Here is a 13,162-nt window from a genome sequence, read left to right on the forward strand (position 1 = left end):
AACTTAGTCTTACATGAGGGATCTGCGGGTTAAGTTTTGGTTTTAATTATGCTATTTAGTTTAGGTATAGTCTTACATGAGGGATCTGCGGATGAAACTCAGTTTAAGTTAGTCTAAACCTAAGAGGGTTGCCTAAATCGGGCCTAGTCTTACATGAGGGATCTGCGGACGAAGCTTTGATATTCAGCCTGACGAGGGATCGAAGGTTTAGTAATTTAGGCTACAACATAGAACACAAGAACACGATTGATTAGAGAAATATATTTCCATGCATCAGCTTGTTTGTTAGAAAGACCCAACATTTCTACCTATTGCTGTCATTTTATTTACCTTGCATTTTATAGTTTTTAGCATAATAGTTTAGTTTAAATTCTGTTTGAAATTATCATTTATACATGTTCTCTCAACAATGCTTCGATTCTGAACTTAATTCAGGCTAACATTAGTTCCCTGTATTCGATACTCGGATTCATACGTTTTAATTTTAAATACTTGACGATCCGGTGCGCTTTCCGGTAAACCCCATTGAAATTTCCTTGAGACATAAATGCACAAAAAGTAACTGCAATGGGGAGCGATCAGCGCGCTAAGCGAGCGATGATCTCGCTAAGCGTGCAACCGCCGACAGGATTGCCTATTTAAGCTAAAATCTCGAATTTGGAGGAAAAAAAAAGTGAGAGAGTTTTTTTTAGGTCTTTTTAGTTTTTAGCTCTAGCTGTGGAGAGATTGAGAGATAGCAGAGCCTGACGAGAAAGCCATCTTGCGGAGCTGTGGATGAGATTTTGAGTGATTGTGAGGTTTCTAGAGGTGGAGGAGACACCCCCACTACTTGTACTTCTTAAGTCTTTCATTTTCTCTTTTCATTGTTGTAAAAGAAGCTTCCCTACTATGGAAAGCTAAATCCTCAGTTGGTTCTTCCTATGGGGTACTTGATGAAAATACGTTCATATTTATCTAATGATGTTTTATGTGTTCACTATGCTATCAGTACTTAATTCTAGTGTGCATTTGCCTTGATCATGCAACTGCATGCTTAGTTAGGGTCACTCAACATTTGGAAAAGGGAGAAGAGAGACACAAAAATAATTCAGGCAGTTAGTCCTTGTCGAATTCTTTTTGGCAAAGGGAGAAGAGAGACACAAAAGAATTAAGGCGGTTAGTCCTTCGTTCTTTTGGAAAAGGGAGAAGAAAGACACAAAAAGAATTCAGGCGGTTAGTCCTTGTCGAATTCTTTTTTACAAAGGAACAAGAGAATAAAAAGATATAGCAAACTTTTGTTTTCTGTGAAAGAACAAGGTTTGGAAACCAGAAAACTCAGAAAGCTTTTGGCAAAGGAAAAAGAAGAAGAAGAAGAAAATATTCAAAAGTAAATTGGAAAAGTTATTCTTTAAATGCAAGTCAAGGTCTTGCTTTTATAGACTCTCCGTGTCTGGTCAAGAAAACCATTGGAAGAGTTATGACCTTGAGAAAACCTAAAAACCATTGGAAGAGTTGCATATTTTGATTTTTATTCAAAACTTGTCACTGGTAATCGATTACCAAAATCATGTAATCGATTACACAAAGCTTTTTATGAAAGGATATGACTCTTCACAATTGATTTTGAATTTCAACGTTCAGATACACTGGTAATCGATTGCCAATATCTTGTAATCGATTACACCATTTTGAAATCAATTGGAACGTTGCAAATTCAGTTAAAAACTTTTTGAAATCAAACTTTGCCACTGGTAATCGATTACAAGAAACTGGTAATCGATTACCAGAGAGTAAAAACTCTGGTAACTTAGAAAATTTGAAAAGAACTCTTTTGAAAAACAAAATTGTGCTATGTTTGTTTTTTGAAAAATCTTTTCAATACTTCCCTTGTGAAGTCTTCTTGACTTCTTCTCTTGAATCTTGAATTCATCTTTTCTTGAATCTTGAAATCAAACTTCTCTTTATTCTTGAATCTTCTTGATTTCTTCTTATGAAGCTTGAAATTAAACTTGATCTTGAACTTGTTGACTCAATCTTGAAATCATTCTTTGGGCTTTTTGTCATCATCTTTTTCATCATCTAAACTACTTGAATTAACTTGATTCATCATCATGAAGCTTGCTTCTACAATCATCTCCCTCTCCATCATGGGAGGTGCTACTTGGATTGCCAAATCCCTCCACCTCTGGGTGTACTCCTTGAAAGACTCGTGCTCCTGCTTACACATGTTTTGCAATTGCGTTCTATCGAGAATCATGTCAGTGTTGTATTGATACTGCCTGATCTGGGAAGCTTCCAAGTTAGTATACCAAGTGATTCTCGCCCCGGCCAAACTCTCTTGAAAAAAGTGCATTAAGAGTTTCTCATCTTTTGAGTATGCCTCCATCTTTCGACAATACATCTTCAAGTGATTCTTGGTACAAGTGATCCCTTTGTACTTGTCGAAGTATGACACCTTAAAACTAATTATTATAGTTTATACTTTCTAATAATATACATTTTAATATAAGTTTATGACTATAACATTTAAATTGTATTCAACCCTTCAAAAATATTTTTATCTAAATTTATCATAAACTTATTTAAGATAATTCTTTTAGGTTTAAATTTATTTTTAATTCTAACAAAATAAAATATTTTATTTTAGTCCTTAAAAAAATCTTTAGTTTTCATTTCTTATAAATCTAAAATCATTACTTTTGTTCATACTATGTGGCACTTGTTAATTGTATATATGTTAAACAAAATTTCAAAAGATTATTCCATTAGGAAATAAAAATAATTATTTCAAATTTTAGAGAGATGAAAAAAAAATGTTTTATGTAGACTAAAACCAAAATTCGCTCCAAAATTTATATTAATGTACATGCAACTTAACTTTTTTTCCTCTTTAGTATAATTATTAATTATTAATTTAAAAACTTAACTATCGTTTACTTTTTTTTCTTTCCTCCTAACTTCTTGCATTCAATTGAAGTGTAGAATAACATAAGTAAAAAATCAAAGGACAACCAGTTTAGTTTTCAAAGGTATAATTCAAGTTTAAAAAGGTCTCTAAAATTACAGTTTATATGTTACTTTAATTTTGTCATTAAAAGACTTTTTCTTAAAGTTAACGCGTGAACAAATGTCCACATATGCAACATCAACTATCACTTACACAAAAATGATAGGCGTTAAAATTTTAAGTTTAACAAAAGATTTTAAACGACATGATTAAATAACAGAAAAATTACACTTTCACTAATTTTTTGAAATTTTAATAATATAATGATGATTTTGTCTTTAAACATCTAAATAGACCACAATTCAATTCCTAAAAGAATAAAAATTCTTATTTAGTACGGTACAAAAATTTCATTATGACAAAATTTTTAAGATCATTTTATATAATTTAATAATTAATTTAATGTTAAATTTTATTTTTCAATGATTAATTTAACCTTAAGTTGTAAAGCTGAAGCACTAACATGTCATTTAAGTTGTACCGGGTAGGATTTAATTTTTATTAAATTGTTGCAATTTACATATTCAAGAACAAATACCATGATTTATCCAATTTTAATACTTTCAGAAACCAAAATTGACTCTTTACCCTGAAATCAAACAAGTAAATGTGAACATAAAATTGCATGATGACACTGACAGCAATTGTTTCAAAGTTGAACAGGTGAACTTGGTGATCTGAGTGCAGTTAGTTCCACCGTCCCATGTCAAGTTGCAGCAAGAGATGCTTAGTACTGTTGGAAAAGTGCAAGAACATGAATCACCTCAAGCAAGCCCATGCCCATGCCCAAGTATTCACCACTGGGCCTTGACACCAACACCTTGGCCCTAAGCAGGCTTTTGGGTTTCTGCTCCCACCCTCATCAGGGAAGCCTCACCTATGCATGCAGAGTCTTTGAACGCATTCACCACCCCACACTTTGCATATGCAACACGATAATCAAAACCTTCCTCCTCAATGGGAACTTCTATGGCACCTTTCATGTCTTCACCAAGATACTGCAGGGTGGTTTGAGCCCTGACAACTACACCATCCCTTATGTGTTGAAGGCTTGTGCTGCCCTTAGAGATTGTTCTTTGGGTGAAATGGTTCATGGGTACAGCTCAAAATTGGGTCTTGTGTTTGATATCTTTGTGGGTAATAGTTTGATGGCAATGTATTCTGTGTGGGGATGTGGTTGCTGCAAGGCACGTGTTTGATGAAATTCCTAGGTTGAGTGCAGTGTCTTGGAGTGTTATGATATCAGGGTATGCCAAAGTGGGTGATGTTGATTCAGCTAGGTTGTTCTTTGATGAAGCACCTGAGAAGGATAGGGGAACTTGGGGTGCCATGATTTCCGGGTATGTGCAAAATAGTTGCTTCAAGGAAGGACTCCATTTGTTTCGTCTGTTGCAGTTGGCTCATGTGGTTCCTGATGATTCTATATTTGTGAGCATTCTTTCTGCATGTGCTCATTTGGGGGCTTTGGATATTGGCATCTGTACACACAGATACTTATCTGAATCGAAAAACAGTGCCATTGAGCCTTCGTTTGAGTACTAGTTTGCTAGACATATATGCTAAATGTCGGAATTTGGAGTTGACTAAAAGATTGTTCAACTCGATGCCAGAGAGAAACATTGTGTTTTGGAATGCCATGATTTCTGGTTTGGCTATGCATGGAGATGGAGCAAGTGCACTCAAGCTGTTTTCAGATATGGAAAAGGCTGGGATAAGGCCTGATAATATAGCATTCATAGCTGTTTTCACTGCTTGTAGGTATTCAGGAATGGCACATGAAGGTTTGCAGTTGCTACATAAGATGTGTAGTGTGTACAAAATTGAGCCTAAGAGTGAACAGTATGGTTGTCTAGTTGACTTGTTAACCCGAGCCGGGCTTTTTGAAGAAGCAATGGTTATGATGAGAAGGATAACTTCTAACTCATGGAATGGCTCAGAAGAGACATTGGCTTGGAGAGCATTTCTGAGTGCATGCTGCAACCATGGACATGCTCAACTAGCCCAATGCGCGGCTGAAAGACTCTTGCGGTTGGAAAATCATAGTGGGGTCTATGTTTTGCTTTCTAGTTTATATGGAGCATCTGGGAAACACAGTAATTCCAGAAGGGTGAGGGATATGATGAGAAACAAAGGGGTGGACAAGGCACCTGGTTGCAGCACGGTGGAGAGTGATGGGGTTGTGAGTGAATTCATTGCTGGTGAAGAAACGCACTCACAAATGGAGGAAATACACCCAATTTTGGAGAAATTGCATATGCAGTTAGACTAGAATCATTATAGTATTCAGGGATCAACCAGTTCCATTAGCTGGTTCACTAATTTGCCACAACAAGTCTATTTGTTTTACACAGGAACCAGACACAATGAAGTTGAAATTTGAAAATGAAATACTCATTAGACCAAAACAGAAAGAACAAATTAATTTGTAAAACACAAAAATTTATAGACCCACATTACATTTCTGCAGTTGAAATTCAATATATCAGCTTTTAAAAATGATAAAAAAAAATGAAAAGAATCTGAAATTTAGTTAAAATCTGGAACTGTTTTAGCTTCTCGTAAAATTAACTACTTTCAAACAATAATTTTTATAATTGTTAACGAACATAAATTAGAATTTTTTTTTTAAAAAAAAACATCTAAAGAATAATCTAGCAGTTATACTGGAAACACCTTTTATCTTCTTTTTTTCTAATCTGCAACAAAACGGTCCATAGTACCATCATTAGACTTGCGTGTTTAATTTTACTTTCTATTCAAAACAACTTACAATTAGAAATTTATCAAAGCCAAGCAAAATTAAAAATAATATTTTAAAAAATGTTTGTTTAAGACTTTTTCCCCAAAAAAATACATTTTTTATTTCTTTAATATGCTTGGTTAACATTATTATAATAATTAAAATCTGAAAAAGTATCAGATTTTAGGCAAACTTCCCTTTATCCAAACTAAAACACGCAAGCATTGCCAAGGTTTCAACTTATACTTTCGATTCTGTATAAACTTAAATACAACGAATATATCATTCATGGAAAGCATTTGCCTAAATACAACGAATCCCCTTTCATTAAAAGGGAGAACCCAATGGAGATTCATTTTAGCTTTAAATATTTTAGTCCTTCAATTTGAAAATATATCATTTTTAATACTACAAATTAAAATTCGTATGTTTTAATCTCTCAAATCCACAATAGTTTTTCGATCCCTCTTGTAGTAAAAAAATCACCACAGGTTGTCCTCCATTCAAACATCCAAAAATAAGTCAGAAGAGACAAAAAATATTTCACAAATTTAAAAAACTAAATAAGTACATTTTAATTTGAAAGACTAATAAAGACAACCGAGAGATTAAAATCATATTTAAGTTTTTCATTTTTTGCACAGTAATATTACTTTTTACTGAAAAATATGTAATATCATTCTTCAATTTTTGAAGTTGATATCAAGAGTCCAAGACTATCTTATCTATAATACAACTTTTTGGAGCGTGGAAAGCTCTTAAACAGTACACTTAAAACGACTGTTTTACTATAACAAGATAGATTTTGACAAAATTGGATTACCTATTTGGCTATTTCATTGAGATAATTAGAGGAACAATTGTTTCAATAATTATACAAGTGCACTTCCTGAAGAGAAAAAATTATAAATATTTAGAGCTTTCATTAAACAAGGAAGTCTCCATCAGAAACTTCAAGCACTTTATGGAAACCAATGGGATTGACACCGGGCCGGAATGCATTTCCCTCAATGTACCTGCCAAGAGCATATAATTACTCAGTTCAAAGAACAAGATAATTGGTGATTTGCACTACTTTGTTGGAAACTCACATTTCTTTCAAAAATGGATGCTTGTAAAAGGGTTCAGGAATTCTCCCTGAAAACTGATTGTGATCCAAGTACCTGTAATCAAGATTAAAAATAAATTGAAATTGTCAAAACTTCACAAAGAAGAAAATCAAGTTTCTTGTAAGTGTTTGAGAAACATATTTGTCAATCTAACTAGCAGATGGAAAGGAATTCATAGCAGAGTTTCAATCTCCATTTTCCAATTTCCACATAAAATTAGAATTCAGAGTCAAGTGTATAGTATTGAAGCTAATAGTAGAGCATCAAGACCATACTTTGTCAGCGAGAATTAATAAATGAAAGCAAGTAAAACATGTGTTTGTAGTTCTTATATCGCATTAAGAGAACTCAATGCCTAAAAGTCAGGGTTTGCAAGTCTCAAGACCAAAAAGGGCAGACATACACTTGCATGAATTTCTATGACATCTATACACTGTTGTAATTGCCCACGCCATTGGATTTTCTAGGATCTATCAATTACAAAGAACTTTTTTTGTGGGTAAACCCAAAGAACAACAATATCAATAATCTTATCCCACTAGGGAAGGTGCAATATACAGATAACACAATGCCATTATTCATCTTACAGGCTTCTTTTACTTCTCCAACTCAAAATTCACAATAACAAGTCAAATTTTGTTTGTCCTCTTAGCATTCTAATCCTTCCATACTACAGGTTAATCCTTAGCCATCATTGAAAAGCTTATAAAATAGTTCTCACATCTTTCTTTGATATCATGATCTATATAACTAAAACTTTTTCTTGAATATCTCTTAGTACAAATTTCTTGATTTTCTTTCCCTATTATTGGCAAGCTTATATATCTTTTATCCTTCATTCTTTGCTCCACAATCTAGCTAAAACTCCTCAAAAGCTTCGAATGGTGTCTCATTCACAGCTTTCCTTGTCTCATTTCTAGCCTTTCAGTATCTTGCCCAATTTTCAGCATTATTACACTCATGTAAGTCCTTAAAACATCCCTTTTATTCCATACCCAGAACACTTACATTCCACGACTAAGATTCCTTATCTTTGTCCAAAACTTTTGATTCACCCAAGTCTACTTTAACAACTTTTCTAACCTTAGACATCTAATCATCCCAAATAAGGTTAGCATTACCTTATGATTCTCAATTACCTTCCTCCGATAATTTATTCTTAAAAGTCATATTTTACCATCATTTAATTCTTTGATTTGTAACTAGTCAGTTTTTCTATTTGTAGCTATTAAAATGAATACCAAGGATCAAGACACTGTTGTGTAGCAAGACTTTCTCATAGAATCACCTTGCAAACTCTTATATCAAAACTCCTTACCAAAAAAATCAATTTGCGACCTTGAGATTTCACTCTTATAAGTGATTAGATGTTCCTCTCGCTTCTTAAAACCCACATATGTCCCAAAAAAGTGAGCACCCTTGTTCATTTGGAGATCCATAGAACAAGTGCATAAATTAATATTAAAAGACATGTAAGTTGCAAACAAATAGGAAATTCAGGGTTCACTATAAGAAAAAAAATCATTGAATCCCTATTTGACGTACAACACTTTTAACGCCGATTCAAAATTCAAAACAACTGCAGAAAGACAAACTTACAAGTATGTCAATTTAGGAATACGAGCAACGGAAGATGGTATAACTCCTGACATTTTGTTGTAGGATAGGTACCTGCCCTCCAGCATACAATCAACATGTTATGGAAATTCCATGGAATAAGAGATAGATCTTGAGAACAGAAAAATTATTGTATAGCAACACTGTCTCCCCCCACCCCACCCACACACACACTCACAAAGGAAGGAGGGAGAATGATAAGTGGTACACAGGGAAAGAAGAAAAAGCAACACTCACAAGATCTCAAGACTGGTTAAGTTAGCAAGCTGTGCAGGCATTCCTCCAGTAAAATAATTATTGTTTAGATACCTGGTTACAGAACAAAACTTGTTAAAATTTAGGGAATAATGCATTTTATTTAAGATCAAAGGAAACTATATGGAGGAAAATAATTCACCAGCAATAACTTACAGATTGCGTAGTGCAGGAAAGCAACCTTCAATACGAATGAGTTCCCTTATGGTACCTACTAAATGATTGTTACCAGCATCCCTATAAGCATAACAGTATTATAATTATAATGAGAAACAATTGAGTAAGATATAAATAGTGTACTCTGAATTAGGAGATTATCAAAATGATTTGATTATTACAAGTGCCGAAGATTTTGCAGTGTGCCCAATTCTGGTGGTATTCTTCCAGTTAAACGGTTTTCATGGAGATAAAGATAGCGAAGGTCTTGAAGATTTGCTAGCTCCTTCGGAATTTCTCCCTTGAAATTGTTGAAGCTTAGGTACCTGCATAAAGATATGACATCTCAATTGTAAAAAAATATGAAAAATGGTGAAAGAAAGACAAGCAAGCCCAGAGATAGTAAGAAGGTTAAAGTTACTCACAGATGTGTTAAACTTTTAAGCTCGCCAATTTCTGGAGGAATTGCATCCTGTAGTTTGTTCCACCTCAAATTTCTGGGAAGAAACAAAGGCCAATAATGAACCATACATTCCACATCTTAGAACCAAAATTACCAAAGATCAACAATTGTTTGCACAAAGGCAGGGTTAAAGGCAAAATCTTCAAGTTTCTAACATAAAAAACACTGTCTGTAATTGTACTGCATCATATCAAAATACAAGTTTCAAAACAAAACGCAAGGAGAAACCACAGTTGAAGAGGGATCAGAAAATTCATACAATATTTTAAGGCGCTTCAACCGTCCAATTTGAGGAGGAATAGGCCCTGTCAGCTTGTTATTGTGAAGATCACTGCCATAAGCACACAGTAAATCAATTCATAGGAAATTCAAAAGTAAGAACCAAAATGGAAGCCCTTCAATGCCACACATATTGCAATTTAAAACAAAACCAAATACAGATAAAACTGCAGGCAAATAATGCATCATCTTATCAAGTGTATCTAAATCTTCCATTCATACTCATAGTTTTGTAACAAGCCAACAAACGCCAATCAATTAAACAACCGTATATCAATCCTCCCTAGTGGGCTTTCAAACATCCAACTCCAACACAACCATATGCATTAACCCAAAACACATATTTCTCAACCTTTTTCAAGGATCAAAACTTAATGAAACATAAGTTAAAAAGACACTTACAGCCGTGTAAGATCCAACAAGCTGGTAACAGCAGTGGGAAAAGGTCCAACAATCGACACCGCATACACCTCACTGCAAACAACCAAATCTCAATCTTATTTACACCAACTCCGCATACCTCAAATCTCATCCACAACAACTGAACTTAAAAATCAAAACCTTTTTTTCCATCAATTCCAAAAAAACACATCATTTTTTTTTTCTAAATCAAGTGAAGAACTTAGAGATACGATGCTCACAGCTCGGTAACAACACGATAATCACCGACAGTGGAACACGTGACACCAGACCAAGGAGGAAGATCCCCATCTCCACATGGATCATCATCGACCCACGCATACACCACTCTCCACCCAAGCGAAGCCTTGATCTCGTTCAAAGCCTTAACTGCAAAATTCCCCAAAGAAACGAAACACATAAATGACTCCGACCCATCACGTGAAAAAGCGAAAAACGACGGCCCAACGGACCGAATTTGAGAAAAGGTGAGAGAAAACGACATGGGTAGGTGCGAGAAGAAAGGGTCTGAGTTAAGAAGCTAACGTTACCGTCACGCTTGAGGGTCTTGCAGTGCGAAAGGTGGAGAATTGAGAGAAGGGTAATGAGGACGAAGGGGAATGAAGTAAAGGGTGCACGCGCCATTTTGAGAGCGCTTCGAGAAATCGTTCGTTCGTTGTTGTCGCTGTAAATCGGTTTTTCTTTCCTTTTTTGATGTTCGGAGAGTGGAAACGTAGATCCGAAGTGTTGGTGGTGTTGAGCGAGATGTTTTCTTGTGCGTCTTTAACTGTGTTTGATTCAGATTTTGCAAAATAGAATTGAGATTTGAAGGAAAGAGAGAGAAAGTGTGGGATTTGATTAATTGAAGTTGAGTTGAGAGTGAGCGAACGCGGTATCAAGTTGGAAAATGAACATCCATCCAACAGGACCAACACACACTCGTCAGCGTTCGGCACTGAAATTTTATGCTATTGTTTTTTGCCACACATTACTTTTTCTTTTTTTTTATCACTTTTATAGTATATTTTTGAGATATTGGGTTTTGGCCTGTTTGGTTTGGTTGAGATTGACTATGACCCTTTATCCGGTTTTGGTCGTTAAAATGGCAAAACAAGAGCGCCACTGCCATTTGTCCATTTTTTTTAAGAGGGTAGGAATATATATTTTTTAAGAGTCTTATTAACTAGTGTTATTAGAGCATTAGTTAAGAAATTAAAAAAAAATATCTATTATATAAATTATAAGAAGACATTAAAAAAATATCTATCATATAAATTATCAGAAGACGTAAAAAAAGTTATATGCAACGTAATTTTTTATCTCTTATTAAAAATATTTCTACTTTAAGTTTTTAATCAATATCTTTAGTGCATTGTTAGCATTTTTCATTTCTTAATTAGTTAAAATTTATTAAAAAGTATAAAATGAGGAAGCAAAATCATTAAAAATGATGTGAAATCCATATAATTTTGTTATTTTTAATAAATTTTAATCAATAAGAAAAAATATGTGTAAAAGAGTGTGTCAATTGTGAGAGAGTGTGTTTCAAATATTTTTCTTTTTAAATACAACGGTAAAAAAATTATATATTAACGAAATAAAATAATTTTACGGTAGTATTATTCAATTACAAAATATCATATATAATAAATTTGTTTACGTTTATAATAACTACATTAATAATTACACTAATAATATGTGATTGTATGAGAATCTAAAAGCTATATTCCACAAATCATTTCTAACTTTTTTTACTAGTCAAAAAGTTTGTTTAATTGTTCAATAAACAAGCTTTTTTAAGTAATTTCTATGTTTTTTTTAGTAACCTATAACATTTTTTGAAATGTTACGTGAAATTGTATTTTTTAAAATACTAGCTTTTAGTTTTTTATATTTTATTCCTTTTGTATCCTTAAAATATTCATTTAATTTTCTTATTATCCTTTTAAAATATGTCATTTTACATTTCTCAATTACTTCAGCAGCTAATTTTATCAAATGTTTATATTAATAAGCTAACTTAAAAGTTGTACACTACCAACTAATTTTTCAATTTTAAACTATTTTTTTAGCTAATTTTATCAAAAATAACCAAAATCATTTTGCACTATGAATATATAGTCATTATTAGAGTCTTTTTATAATCAATCAAATTAAATCTTATAATTAGTTATTTGAATTATAAGGGTCAGTTAATTTAATTTTTATACTTGTTGAAATACACTTTTTTATTGTATGACTAATTTATTAATTTTATAATAAATATCATAAAATTCATTTCAACAAAAATTATGATTAATTACTAATATAAAATTATTTTATACATATAGTACATGACAATAAACTTTTATAAAAATGTAAACTTAGTTTCTAAAATTTAATAACTATTAATGAATTAGTGGAAAGACACAGTTTGTCCATATATTTTTAAAAAAAAAACTTTAAGAGTTAAATTTAGTTATATATGTAATAGGTTGTCTCAAGTGTTAACATTGATGTTGCATTTTTCGAAGAATATGAGATATATGGAGTTGCTGCCTGTGTATGCTAGTATCATGGCAATTCCTCATCTCCTCCCATTGTAATTGAAGTCATAGCTTTGGTTGTTGCTATTACCATGCACAAAAAATATAAACCTATAAATTATTTTTGAGCTAGACTACAAGCCTGCTAGTTTGATGTCATTCTTTTGAAGTGGGAGGAGAAGCTCCCAATATTCAAAAGTTATAAGTTATTTCATTGAGAGATAAGTCACCCATAATTTCAAGGGTGTCTAGAGTTTGTTAGTTGACATATTTTTTTTATTTAATTTCATCATGTATTTATTTTTTATTCTTGTTTATGGTGGAAATTTGTTTGAATATTCAAAATATAATTTTTTATTATTTTCACACTTAATTTTTATCAATCACAAACAATTTCTTTTATTTAGTGTGTCAGAATCGCAATTATAAGTTCTTTTTATTTAAACTAGTAGTTGATATAACTTTTAATTAAAAAAATTATGAGATCAATAAACATATGAGATTTTGATATAATTATATAGTATTGCATTGCTATCAAAAACAGTCATTTTGATGATTATAACTTGTAATATAAATGGTTTTCAATAATCAATAGATTCAGATGTTATAGATTGAAAATACATTTTTTTTATC

At 32.6% G+C, this 13,162-nt stretch overlaps 1 protein-coding gene and 1 pseudogene across 1 annotated transcript; one reads left to right on the plus strand and one right to left on the minus strand.

Annotated features, from left to right (window-relative positions):
* Nucleotides 1–3,569: 3,569 nt before the first annotated feature.
* Nucleotides 3,570–5,472, plus strand: LOC114411906 (annotated as a pseudogene).
* Nucleotides 5,473–6,358: 886 nt separating this feature from the next.
* On the minus strand, nucleotides 6,359–10,986 carry LOC114411912 (probable leucine-rich repeat receptor-like protein kinase At1g35710). Its single transcript, XM_028375658.1, has 11 exons — nucleotides 10,556–10,986; nucleotides 10,247–10,394; nucleotides 10,008–10,079; nucleotides 9,586–9,657; nucleotides 9,289–9,360; nucleotides 9,046–9,189; nucleotides 8,864–8,944; nucleotides 8,690–8,761; nucleotides 8,435–8,506; nucleotides 6,818–6,889; nucleotides 6,359–6,742 (listed from the first exon to the last, which is right to left on the minus strand). The coding sequence occupies exons 1-11, from the start codon at nucleotides 10,647–10,649 to the stop codon at nucleotides 6,652–6,654; spliced, it is 990 nt and encodes a 329-aa protein (XP_028231459.1). The 5' UTR covers nucleotides 10,650–10,986; the 3' UTR covers nucleotides 6,359–6,651.
* Nucleotides 10,987–13,162: the final 2,176 nt, after the last annotated feature.

This window comes from Glycine soja, chromosome 1 (assembly GCF_004193775.1).
Source record: "Glycine soja cultivar W05 chromosome 1, ASM419377v2, whole genome shotgun sequence".
In the NCBI taxonomy this organism is placed as follows: Eukaryota; Viridiplantae; Streptophyta; class Magnoliopsida; order Fabales; family Fabaceae; genus Glycine; species Glycine soja.